Below are 13138 nucleotides of genomic sequence, written 5' to 3'. Positions count from 1 at the left end.
CTTGGTCATTTGGAGGCGCAGGATGACTGTTCCTTATGGACCCACTCCTCTCAAAGCAGAGCTTTCTAGACTCGAGCTCCCATTGGCACCGGGTTCTGCCCTGGCACATTAGCCAGATGACATGGAGGGGATGCGGCCTGTGGCCTCTCCTTCCTTCCTTGTAGAGATGCTGGGCTCCTGGAAGGTCCAGAGAAGAGGCTGTGGGCATTGCTTAGGGAACAGCCAAGATGGGCGAGATGGGCGATGGAACTCAGCTGCAAATAATAGCAAGGATTAGGTATCGTCCATTCCCCAGTGCAGCTGGCCACATATTGGGCCTTTCAGCGGGCTCTGTCCTGCTCTGAACCCAACCCCCTGAGCCTCTGGATCTTATCTTTCCTACTGAATGCCCCCCACTTTCGCCATTCCTCTCCAGGGCTCCCTCCAGCTCTTCCCACCACCAAGGGGGACAGGCATGAGCTCAGGCATTTCTTATCACAAACTTGTTTTTTTATTTCAAATCTGGGTCAGAGAAAGGTATGGGAGAGGCGGGTGGAGTTGGGTGGGAGGCACTAGGAAGGGGGGACCCTACCCAAGGTTTGGTGGAGGGCCAAGGAGTGGGGATCCCATACCTCCCCCCGCCCAGGCCAGGGGAAGAGTGACCCACCCTCACCAAGGCCAAGGCTGTGACCCTCTAGAGGGTCGCTGTCCAGTTTCCCAGTGTGGACATGGGGGATGAAATCTGGGGGGAGGGGGCGGAGAAGAGGGAGAGGGAAGATGACGCCCACGTCAAACCATGGCACTGCAGGCTGCAGTGCCCACTGGAAGCCACCAGAGGACAGCATGGCCCCAGAGAAGGCTGGAGCCGGAGAACTTGTCCAGAATTCTCCATTCCTCAGGAAGATGGCTTAAAAAAATACCCCCCCCTAGAAGCTGGTGTGTTCCCCTCCCCATCTTGGAAGACCCCCAGGGGTGGAGGGTGAGAGGTCGGGCTGGGGTGGGGGTAATAAAGGATAGAGGCCAGGGGCTCTGGTGTCTCAGATCTCTTTGTTTTAAAAACATCAAAATTAACAAAATAAATGTTTTCTCTCTCCCTCCTCCCTCCCCACAAAAAACAAAGATATGTGGGTAACAAGGATTGGTTTGCAAGGTCAAGGTCCCTTCCCTCCCTCCCCTCCCCCCAATAAATAGACCCACTAACTCAAATAGACAAACAAACAAATAAATAAAAGCACAACCACATAAATAAATAAATAAATAAATAAATTGATGAGGTTTTTGTATGTGTATATACATAAGTCTCTCTCTCTCTCTCTCTCTCTCTCTCTCTCTCTCTCTCTCTCTCTCTCTCTCTCTTAATGGTCCAGTGACATAGGGTCTCTCCAGGCCCATCACACAAAAAACTTACTGGCTTTCTAGCCAAGAAACAGGAAAGAACGTGGGGAGAATGCTAGACCTTTCCAGACACAGCACTTCCAAAGCTCCACTGGCTGAAGCCAGAAGGTCTCGGGAGGTATGGGACCAGAATAGAAGGAACCCTTCCCCACCAGGCAAAGCATTGGAAATTCTGTGCCTAGGGTTGGAGGGGAAGGGGTGGTGGAGAAACTGAGGCTGGAAGAGAAGTGTTAAAGACACACCATTCTGAAGGTACAGAACAGAAAGGGGAGCAGAAAACTGGGGAGAGGAGGGAAGGAGGAAGGTACCCAAACTAGACGTCACTAGGGGAGCGGGAGCGGAAGGGGGACTTGGAGGAGGAGCAGCAGCAGCAGACAGCCCACAAGACTTTCTGGATGTCGTGATTTCGGAAGGCATAGATGACAGGGTTGATGAGGGAGTTGGAGGTGGCTGGGAGCAAGGTGAGATAGGTGTAGAGCAGGGGTGAGTGGGAGTCACCCAACAGGCAGTAGACAGCAAATGGAAGCCAGCAGGCAGCAAAGGCCCCCAGGACCACAGCCAGGGTGGCAATGCCTTTGCGGGTAGCCACGTAGTGGGAGGCGGGCAGCAGGTGCCGCTGGAGAGCAATCTGCTGGGCATGGCGGCAGACGATCCGGCAGATCTGGGCATACAGCTGTAACATCACACCAAACACCATGAAGAAGACCACGGCCAGGACCACAAGGTGGTTCTTAGTCAGCGGACTCACGACCCCACAGGAGGCTGGCTCGTCCAAACAGTTCCAGGCCAGTACAGGAAGGAGGCCCAGTCCCAGGGCGCCCCCCCACACCAGCACCAGCATGGCATATGTCCTCGTCACCGTGGTCTCAGAGTAGTAAGTGAGTGCATTGTAGAGGGACAGGTAGCGATCCACGGTGATGGCCAACAGGCTGTAGATGCTGGCAGTGAAGGCGGTGACCAGGACTCCCACCAGGACCAGGCTCAGGATGGAGGAACCAATGCAATATCTGGAGGCAAAGTGCAGAATGAGGCCCAGGCCAGCTAGCAGGTCTGCAGAGGCCAGGCTACCAATAAGCAGGAACATGGGGGCCCGGAAGGCCGGTGTCCCCACGATTATGGCCACGACCACCGCATTCTCACAGAACACCAGGGTCCCAGAGATGCACAGCACCACATCCCAAGCAGTGGGGAGGGGTAGTGAGGAGGCCGGGCTGGTGTCTCGGGGGGACTCTGCACCGCTCCCATTCCCTGGTGCTAGCCAGGGCAGGGGGCCTCCTACCCCCTGCATTGTGGTACCTGCTGGAACAAGAAGTTGAGTGAGATGCCTGTGAGTTTCAGGGTTCAAAGGGTTGGGCTAAGGCTCTCTTCTGACACTTGGGATACCCTATAGGAGAGGGGGAGGGAAAGGGAAGTAAGGGTGTCCAAATTCTTCCCTGATTCTTAGGGATACCGAGGCCCTGATGCTCATGAGGTCATCCCTTCTTCTTACTTCCCTTCAGGGTGCCTGAAGGCCCCCTTGCAGGGCTTCCCTACAAGCTGCTCTCTCCTCAGTTGAATTCATTACAAATTAGAGTCTGCCCTCCCTCCATGAGTCTATTCAAGGAAAGAATGGGGGGAGAACCTCCCTGACCCTCAGACCCTCAGAAAAGGCTGGGTTGAGACTGGCCACAGATGCTTAGGGTCGTCTGAGAAGTTAGAGGTGGGGTGTCCCCTCCCTTCAGAGCTCCCTTCACCCCCTGAGGCTGAGCATGCTGTAAGACCAGATCTGTTCTCCTTCCCACTAAGACACCTGGGTTTCTGGACCAGGCACTCTCGTTCCTCAACTCCTCACTCCCGACCTCTGTGTCCCTGAACCACGCACCACCTCACACACACCCCGGCCCCACCTGGATTCCTATCCTCGGTCACCCACCCTGCGACCGAGCCTCTCGCCCAACACTTAGGATGCTCAATGGGACGGCCGCATCTTCCCTGGTCAGACACTTCGTCCTTCCCCTAAGCCACCCGCGCAGGTCAAGCCGGGTCATGCAGAGGACCCCTCTCCAACCTCTCCCCTTGATGCCAGGATACCCAAGCCTCTGGCTCTCCCGGACCTGGGCGTCCCCGGCCCCTGCAGCGCGCTGGTACCCTGAGCGCCCAGGTCCCACGGCGGGGCCGTCACTCACCAGTCCTGGGGTCCTGAGGCTGCGGCTGGAGTAGGGGCTGGGCCGAGGCTGCGGTGCTCGGCCAGGGGCGTCCACTGCAGCAGCAGCAGGGGCTGGGGGTTCCGGCCGCTGCAGGATCGCCGTGGTCTAAGCCTGGGTCACTGAAGCCCCGGCCTGCAGACCGCCAGGAGCGGCGTGACTCACCCGCGCCGGCCCCGCCCTGAGCCGCCTGCTCTCTGACGTCAGTGGCCCGCCTTGGCCAATGGGCTTCGCGGGAAGGAGCGCAGCGCGCGCCGCGCGGCATGATAATGAGGCCTCGCGCTGGCGGCTCCCCATTCATAAAAAGCGCCCGGCCCCGCCTCCTCCCTCTCCGTCCTTGAGGCAGCGCCCTCTGCGGGCCGGGCCCCACCGGGCGGGGCTAAGGGGGCGGGGGGCCGCGTAGGCGGGGACCGTGACGGGTATGGGGATGATGCAGGTGAAGTAGGGAGAGGGAGGGGGGCGCGAGGCGGGTGACAGAGATGGTGGCAGGGACCAGGTGACGCTGCTGGGTGACGCTGATGCGGGCCCTGGGACCTGGGGTGACGGGGATAAGAATTGTGATAGGCAGCGAGGATGGGGAGAGGGGGCGAGAGTCATGGAACAGGGAATGGCTGTGCTGGAAGAGACCTAGAACATAGACTGTGAGAGCACAGAATGACAGAGCTGGAGGTGACCTTAGAGCATAGAATGTCAAACCTGGGAGGGACCAAAGAACACAGACTCTCAGAGCTGGGAGGGACCTTAGAGTACAATGTCAAAGATGGGAGGGACCTTAGAACACAGAATGTCAGAGCTGGGAGGGATCTTAGAACAGAGAAAGTTAAAGCTGGGCGAGACCTCAGAACAGAGAAGGTCAGAGCTGAGAGGGACCTTAGAACATAGAATGTCAAACCTGGGAGGGACCAAAGAAGAGAGACTGCCAGAGCTGGGAGGGACCTTAGAATACAAAATGCCAAAGGAGAATCTCAGAAATAGAAGTAACCTTAGAACAGAGAATGTCAGAACTGGGAGGACCATTAGAACACAGAATGTCAGAGCTGGGAGAGATCTTAGAATAGAGAATGTCAGAGCTGGGAGGAACCAAAGAAAAGAGACTGTCAGAGCTGGGAGGGATCTTAGAACTGAGAAAGTTAAAGCTGGGAGAGACCTTAGAAGAAAGTCAGAGCTAGAAGACACCTTAGAACAGAGAATGTCAGAGCTGGGAGAGACCTTAGAACAGAGAATGTCAGAGCTGGGAGAGACCTTAGAACAGAGAATGTCAGAGCTGGGAGAGACCTTAGAACAGATAATGTCAGAGCTGGGAGGGACCTTAGAGTACAATGTCAAAGATGGGAGGGACCTTAGAATACAAAATGCCAAAGGAGAATCTCAGAAATAGAAGTAACCTTAGAACAGAGAATGCCAGAGCTGGGAGAGACCTCAGAACAGAGAATGTCAGAGCTGGGAGGACCCTTAGAGCACAAAATGTCAGGCCTGGGGAGAATCTTAGAACAGAAAATGTCAGAGCTGGAAGGGACTTTAGAATATAAAATGTTTAGAACATGGAAGGTCAGAAATAGAAGGAATCCTGGAACACGGAATGTCGTCTGTTCCAACCTCTCCTTTTACAAAAGAATGACCATGACTTGGAAGGAAGAATGACTTGTCCTAGGTCACAAAACAAGTTAGCAGACAGCCAGGACTAAAATCCAGGTCTCCCAATTCACAGACCAAGATTTTATGACATGGTAAGGTGTAGTCTTGGAGTAAAGGGAAGGACAAGATAAAAAAAAAATGCAAGTGAACTTCCAGGACGATTCATAGAGAGACAGTAGTACCCTGTCCCTGTTCTGGGCTGGGAGAACTGATTGGGGCTTATAAATGTTGATAGTTATTGACTGTAATTGCCACAAGAATGAATCTCACAGGGCATCTTGTCCAATCCCCTCATCTTACAGATGAGAAAAAAGAAATAATAATTGGCATTGACATTAAAGCTTTAAGGTTCATAATGCATTTTACATACATTATCTTATTTCAAAGAACATCCCTGAGAAGTAGAAGAATTATTATTTCCCCCATTTTACATTAAAGAAATCTCAGAGGAGATAAGTGACTTACCCAAGATCACTGAGCTACTAAGTGGTAAAGCCAGAGTTAGAACTCAAGTCTTGGAACAGATCTAGGGATTGTCAAGAGACAAAGGTGGCATGTTGAAAGAGCTTTGAATTTTTTCCCCCAGAAGCCCTAGGTTTAAGTCTTGATTATGTTGCTAAACCTCTATGGGACTCAGTTTCCTTATCTGTAGAACAAGAATTATAGATTTTGAGCCAGAAGGGACTTTGTGGGTTACCCAGTCCAACCCTTTCTAATTGGGGAAAGGAAAAGAATAAGCATTTATGTAAAGCTTACTCTGCGCCAGTCACTGTACTAAGTCCTTTACAAGTATCTCATTTGATCCTTGAAACTTCCCTGAGAAGTAGGTGCTGGTATTATCCCCATTTTACATTTGAGGTAATTGAAGCAAACTGAGGCAAAGTGACTGAGTTGCCCCAGGGTCACACAACTAGTAAGGATCTGAGGCCATATTTGAATTCAGGTCTTCCTGATTCCAGGCCCAATATTAAATGACTTCCTCACCATCATGGTGGGGAGTGATGTGGTCAGACCTATCTTTTTCAGCTCACAATTCTATAATCCTGTGGGTTTTGCTGCTCTGCTTTTCTGTCTCTGATCAGTTCCCAAGGTGGAGGACACTATGCCAATGAGGGCTGATGGCCCATGGTGCCAGTCACAACAGGGTGGCGACATGATCAATAAAGGTGATCCAGGGTGATGGCAATGGTGATGAAAGGTACTCAGGCTGCCTCTCAAGCCTGCACCCCGATACCCTCCGCACCTCACCCTCTCCTAATACCCAGCTTCCTTCAAAGCCACAGCTCTGGTGCCCACTTCTCCAGCAGGCTTCCTGATTCCGCCATGTCTTTGTGAGGCAGGAGGTCACTGAGGATAGGCAGTTAGGATGACAGGGACTCCAATCTCTTATTAGCTGTGTCACTCTAAACTCTTCGAGCCTCGGTTTCCTTTTCTAGAAAACGAGGGCGTTTTGACCTCGCTCTCAGGATTGAGTTTACCTTATGTTTACTTATCTCTGGGCTGGTTTTAAACACCAACTTGGGATGTAGTTCTTGGAGCGCAGGAGAGGTTTTGATTTGAACCTCCAGTGCCCAGCACAGGGCCAGACACATAGTGTCACTTGGGTCTTTCTGCCCATGGGTCCAGTAGTGTCGAGCTAAACCCCAGAATGGCAGTGGCAGGGACCCCCTTACAAACCTCTAGGATAGCACTGGGCATCAGGAAATGATGCTGCTGCCTAGGGGGTGGGGGAGGCATGGAGCTCTTAGATGCCCTGGCAGAGTGGGTGCTGGTGACGTCACCCTCTTGGCATCTTCATATCCACTAGTCCTGGAAGAGCTCTGGCCCTTCTTCCCTTCCTCCCTTCCTCCCCTTTGGCCCCTGGTCTGGGCAGGATTTCAGGGACTCAATTATTCATGGTCTTGGAAAGCCAGCGTTGTTGGGGAGAGGGAGGAAAAGGCCACTTCCCCGAAGGAGCTACAAATGGGGAAAGGGTGGCTATCTGTCAGGGGGAGGGAGTGAGAAGAGCAGGAGACTCTCTGGGCTAGAGCTGGCCTCTGCACTGGCTGGAGGGGACCTGAAAGAATCCTCCCTGGCCCTCCTAGCATTTAGGAGACACATTCCAGGGCCTTCCCCCTCAATCACCCTCCACTTCTTCCACCTCCCCCATACATATAGCTTCCTCCAGCTGTTCCAGAAATGGCCAAACCTTCTCCCTTCCTGTTGCCCAGGGAGGGGGACCCAGAAGGAGACAACTTAGCAGCAGAGACAGCGGCCCCCTTTGCCCCGAGCCATCAGGCTGATCGCCCTGATCCATGTGTTTGGGGGGGCTGGGGAGCCTAGAAGGGAAGATGGGGGTGTGCATTCATTCTGTGCCCAAAGAAGTGGTATCTCAGGGGGCCAAGGTGGGCAGGAATGGGGCAGAAATGATGAGGACTACAATGAGCGCCATAGCAGGTTTTATTGTTCTTGTTCAGTCATGTCTGGCTCTCTGTGATGCCTTTTGAGGTTTTCTCAGCAAAGATGCTAGAGTAGTTTGCCATATGCTTCTCCAGCTCCTCTTACAGATAAGGAAACTGAACAGGGGTCTCACGGCTAGTATCAGGCTGGATTTGTATGTAGCTTCCTGTCTCCATGCCTGGTGCTCTCCCCACCTCACTGCCCCTCCTTTAAGTTTGCGAAACCTCTATGTTTGTAGTCCTCACATTATCCCTATGATGTAGGTTCAATTATTATGCCCATTGGACAGATGAGAAAACTGAGACTCAGAGAGAGGAAAATGACAGTTAAATGTTTGAATGATTAATATTAAACACTTCCTATGTGCAAAACATTTTGTCTAAGCCCTACACATATAAATACAAGCAAGCAAGATAGTCGCTGCCCTCAAGAAGCTTCCATTAGAATGGGGGGAAGACAGAACACAGGAGCATCTAGGTGGCTCACCAAATTGAAAGCCAGACCTAGAAATACGAGGTCCTGGGTTCAAATTTGACTTGCGATACTTTCTAGCTGTGGGACCCTGGGCAAGTCACTTCACCACAATTGCCTAGCCTTACTGCTCTTGCCTTGGAACCAATACTCAGTATTAATTCTAAAATGGAAGGTAAATGTTAAAAAAAAATACTGCAAATACCAGGGGAGAAACAAGTAGCCACTTCATGGAGGTCTGGTAATGGCTCAGAAGGGGTAGGAATGCCTGTTTTCCAACAAGATAAGGATTGAAAATTCAGTCCATGCTCTGGTGGGAAGGGGATGCGAGGACAGCCCTTCTGGAAATGGCTAAAGCATCTGAGGGAGGATTTGAACCCAGTCTTCTCGACTCCAAATCTGGCGCTCCTCGACTATGCCCTGATATGATGGCATGTACATGGGGGGAATTCAAGAGGGGTGACTCATCTGTGTACTCATACATGTTGAAGTCTGTGTATATTTACACATATTCTCGTCTATGCCTCGCTTTGTCTGCTGGCCTCTTGCTAGCCCTAGTAATTCACATTTTCTAGTGCATTAAGATTCACCAAGGCTTTCCCTCACAACTACCCTGTGAGTAGGGGTTCATACGGTAGCCAATCCTCATCTTTGTGGGGACCCAAGGGCCCTCAGAAGCTCTCCCACAGAAGGAGCCAGGGAAAAGAGATTTTGTGAGACTGCCACCAAGAGGAAAATGTCTCTGATCCTGTGCAGATCTGAGAGGGCAGGAAGTGGAACTCCCAGAGGAGACCCTCACAAGAGACAGATCACAAAACAGGACAGCTTTGTGTTAGTACCTGCCCTTACTTTCCTGATTGCCCCATGGGAAATGGGGAATAGATAGCGGCTGCCACCAGATGGGACTTTGGGGCTGAGATGACCCTAAGCTGCCGAGGCCCAAGATTCTCTCTGGTAGTGAACAAGACCTCAAGGGGAAGAGCTGAGACCTCGAACCCATGTCACCCAAACATCTATCTATTCTTACATTGGAAGGAGAAAACCAGCAACGGCTCCCTTTGTCCCGGGCAAACCAGCTCCCTTCCCCAAAAAGCTGGTCACCCCAGTCTCATCTTGACTTACATAGTTGAGGGGGTGGGTAGGATAGAACCTGGAGCACAAAGATAGAACCAGAACCAACTGGGACTGGTGGCTATTGAAAATTCCACTGACTGATGAGACGAAGGAAAAGATGGCTGTTTCTCACCATGTTTCCTCTGCTTTCCCTTGCTCATAGTCTTTGATCTCAAGATAAAGTTCTCAACATGTTACCTCTTCTTTTTCTTAAGTTGGGACAGGGATGGGTGTTGTGAATATCCCCCTCATCCCCCAACCCATAAGATCTGGGAGGATAAGCAGGAGGAGGTTTAGGAGATGGTTGGAGGCAAATGATTCCATGTATTTTTGCTATATTCAATAAACGATGTGGCCAGTCCTTAGATCTCGTGTATGGGGAAGGATGAGCCATTGAGAGAAGAGGCTTCAGACATGGGTGAGGACACTACACTTGTGTGTGCAGATTGCAGATTTCATACTTTTTGGAGCAATATTCTAAATCATCCTTTAGCTTAAATGATGAAACCAAGAAGCAAAAGCTGTTAAATTACAGTTAGATAGTTGAATGATGAATGAATGACAAATATTAAGCATGTACTATATGGCTTAAGTGCAGCTAGGTGGCTCAGTGAATAGAGTGGCTGGCCTGGAGTCAGGAAGGCTTGAGTTCAAATCTGGCCTCAGACACTTGCTAGCTATGTGACCCTGGGCTAGTCACTTATTCCAGTTTGCCTCCATTTCCGTATCTATAAAATGACAGAAGGAAATAGCTAACCACTCCAGTATCTTGGCTAAGAAAACCCCAAATAGGGTCATGAAGAGTCAGATGTGACTGAACAACAATAATCTACCATATACCAGGCACTGTGTCGAAACGCAAGCAACAGTCTTCCTCCAGGAGTTTCCATTCTAATGGTGGCAGTGATGGTAGTGGAGGAGAATTGAGAAGGCAGTAATTTAGGCCAGTGATTCTCAAACTTCTTGGTCTTAAGTCCCCCTTTATATTTTTAGAAAGTGTTAAGGACTTCCCCCACGAGTTTTTGTTTATGTGGATTATACCTATAGATGTTAACTATATTAGAAATTAAAATATCGTAGTATTATTATGAAAATAACTTTGATTTCATGGACCTCCTAAAAGGGGGTGCTGCTCATTACAGAACACTGTATCTGAATGTTCCATTTCCTGTGCCTTACTCCGACTTCCCCTTCACATCTAAGTCACTGTCACCCTTCTCCCCAGACTTAGGAAGGAAGCCTGGAGGGCCTCCATCTTTGCTGCTAGAATGGAGCCACCTTCAAGGGAAGGATATTGGGAAGCCTTGGAAGTATTCTGTCTCCATTCTCCTTCTATTCTGCACTCTCTCATGGGCTCTAAGAGCCTAGTGGATGGGGGAGAAGGAGAATATGCCCCTGATCCCATTTCTCTGGCATAAAGAGAGCTTTTAGGAACTCTATGTCCAAGCCAGGAGGATCGACTCCTCTCTAGCCTGGCAGCTCAATGGCTGCTGTCCATAGTAGAGATGATACCTCAGGCCATGGGGCAGCTAAGGATGAACTAAATCTGCAGTTCTTGATTCTGCTAAATCTGGACACAAACCTTAACTCATGGTCTAATACTATACCTTGGCCCTGGCTCAAACCCAAACTCTGACCCAGATCCCCAGTCTTGATCCTAATCTAATCCTCCAACCCTAACCTTTGGCCCAGTATTATCTCAAAAATTGACTCGTCTCCCAACCCTGACCCTAAATCAAATCAGCTCTGATCACCAAAGCTAGCTTGAAATCCTTTCCTTGATCCTAATTATGCCTCATTAGCCTGCATGGCCTTGAATGGGTCACTATTCCTCCTTGGGCCTCAGTTCCTTCTCTATAAAATGACCAGATTGGGCAAGATAGTCTCTAAGGTCCCTTCCACCTCTGAGACCCCCAAACCTGACTGCTGGTTACCTCAGGTTCAAATTCCAGGATTTCCATATGTGCTCCAAGGGAGAGTGAGGAAGCAAGAAATAACTCTAAAGAATAAGTAATCCCCACATTCAGAGGACCCCAAGTCTTATGGAGGAGCCTTGTCCTTGGGGAATGCTCTGGGCAGTTGAATGCCTTCCTAGCTCTTCAAAGGATAGAGGAAGTATGGTGAAAAACCCTGATCTGGAGTCAAAAGTGGGTTCAAATCCCCATCTTAACTACTTAGTTGGGTCATCTTAGGCAAATCACTTTACCTTAGGCAAGATGAGAGGACTGAACTAGATGACTTCTAAGGTAACATCCAGCTGGAACTAGAAAGGACCTCAGATCATCTAGTCCAGCTCCCTCAGTAAGATACAAGGAAACTGAAGCCCAGGAATCCAATGAATCTATGTCTAAAACCAAACTCATCTCTTTCTTCTCTCAGTCTCTCTTTCTCTCCTCTCTCTTTCTCCTTGCTCTTTCTCTTTCTCTCCTCTCCGTTTTTTCCTCTTTCCTTCTGTGTCCAGATCTGTCTCTTTTCTCTTTTTCTTTCTCTTTCCCAATTCTTTCTTTCTCTTTATTCCTCATTCCCTCTTTCCTTTTGTGTCTGTCTGTGTTTCTCTTGTGTCTCTCTTTCTTCCTCTCTCCCTGTCTCTGCCTCTGTCTCAACCTGCATTTCAGTGATCTGATGAATTTTCATTCTCTCTTCCTTTGCCTCAGTCTCTGAAGGAAAGGTTGCCTTCTGACTAAATCCAAACTCTCTGCTCATACTTTTGATCTCATCCCCTCCAACCTTTCATAAGAGTTTGCTCATTAGATCATTCTCTATTGCATCTTCAATCTCTTATCTATTGGTTCCTTCCTTACTGCCTACAAATATACTTAGATCTCCTCTGCCCTTATAAATTCTGTTCACTTCACCCTGCCATCCCCTCAAGCTATCATCCTATATCTTTTTTTCTTTTATCAGATGAATTCCTACTCCAGTGTCTCCATTTATTCACCTCTAGCTCACTTCTTCAATTCATCTCTTTACATTTGACCCCCAAATACATATATTCAGTCCTGGTTTCCCTCCTGAGTTCCACACCCAAATTACCATGACATCTGCCTCCCAGACATCTACATCTGGATATTCAATAGGCACCTTCAACTCAGTACATTTGTCCCAAATAAGTCATCTTTCTCCCTAAGCCCATCCATCCTCCTAACTTCCTGATTTCTGTTGAGGTATATTAGTCACACAGATCTGCAACCTCAGGGTCATTCTTGTTTTAAAAAAATTGTTTTGGGGCAGCTGGGTAGCTCAGTGGAGTGAGAGTCAGGTCTAGAGACAGGAGGTCCTAGGTTCAAACCCGGCCTCAGCCACTTCCCAGCTGTGTGACCCTGGGCAAGTCACTTGACCCCCCCTTGCCCACCCTTACCACTCTTCCACCTATAAGACAATACACCAAAAATTAAGGGTTAAAAAAAAATCTAAAAAAAAATTGTTTTGATGGCTATTGCTTTTATAACAAAATCATTTCTCAATATACCATGTTCTAAGGACCCTCAACCCCAACCTCATCATAACATAGAACACCAGTTTTTTAAACCCAATTAACATAGCATTGAGGCCTAACAACATAGCTATAGGCCCCCACCTTCACCAAGATAAGGGACATGTTCCTTTACTTCTTATTCAGTGATGATATTGGTGATTATAAATAATCAAAACCTGGCTGTCTTGCATTGTTGCTTTCATTTATGTTATAGACTTCTTTTATTTTCTTTCTTATTAAAATTTTTCCAGATGACTTGATATAAATTTCAATGATTGTTTCCTTCCTTCCTTCCTTCCTTCCTCCCTCCCTCCCTCCCTCTCTCTCTCTCTCTCTCTCTCTCTCTCTCTCTTTTCTTTCTTTCTTTCTTCCTTCCTTCCTTCCTTCCTTCCTTCCTTCCTTCCTTCCTTCCTTCCTTCCTTCCTTCCTTCCTTCCTTCCTTCCTTTC

At 49.4% G+C, this 13138-nt stretch overlaps 1 protein-coding gene across 1 annotated transcript; it reads right to left on the bottom strand.

The window, feature by feature from the left end:
• Positions 1–1687: 1687 nt before the first annotated feature.
• On the bottom strand, positions 1688–2662 carry GPR3 (G protein-coupled receptor 3). Its single transcript, XM_044671384.1, has one exon. It carries the CDS (start codon positions 2660–2662, stop codon positions 1688–1690), a length of 975 nt encoding a protein of 324 aa, XP_044527319.1.
• Positions 2663–13138: the final 10476 nt, after the last annotated feature.

The sequence above is a fragment of the Gracilinanus agilis genome, chromosome 3 (genome assembly GCF_016433145.1).
Source record: "Gracilinanus agilis isolate LMUSP501 chromosome 3, AgileGrace, whole genome shotgun sequence".
In the NCBI taxonomy this organism is placed as follows: domain Eukaryota; kingdom Metazoa; phylum Chordata; class Mammalia; order Didelphimorphia; family Didelphidae; genus Gracilinanus; species Gracilinanus agilis.
This window is presented reverse-complemented; position numbering and strand designations above follow the sequence as displayed.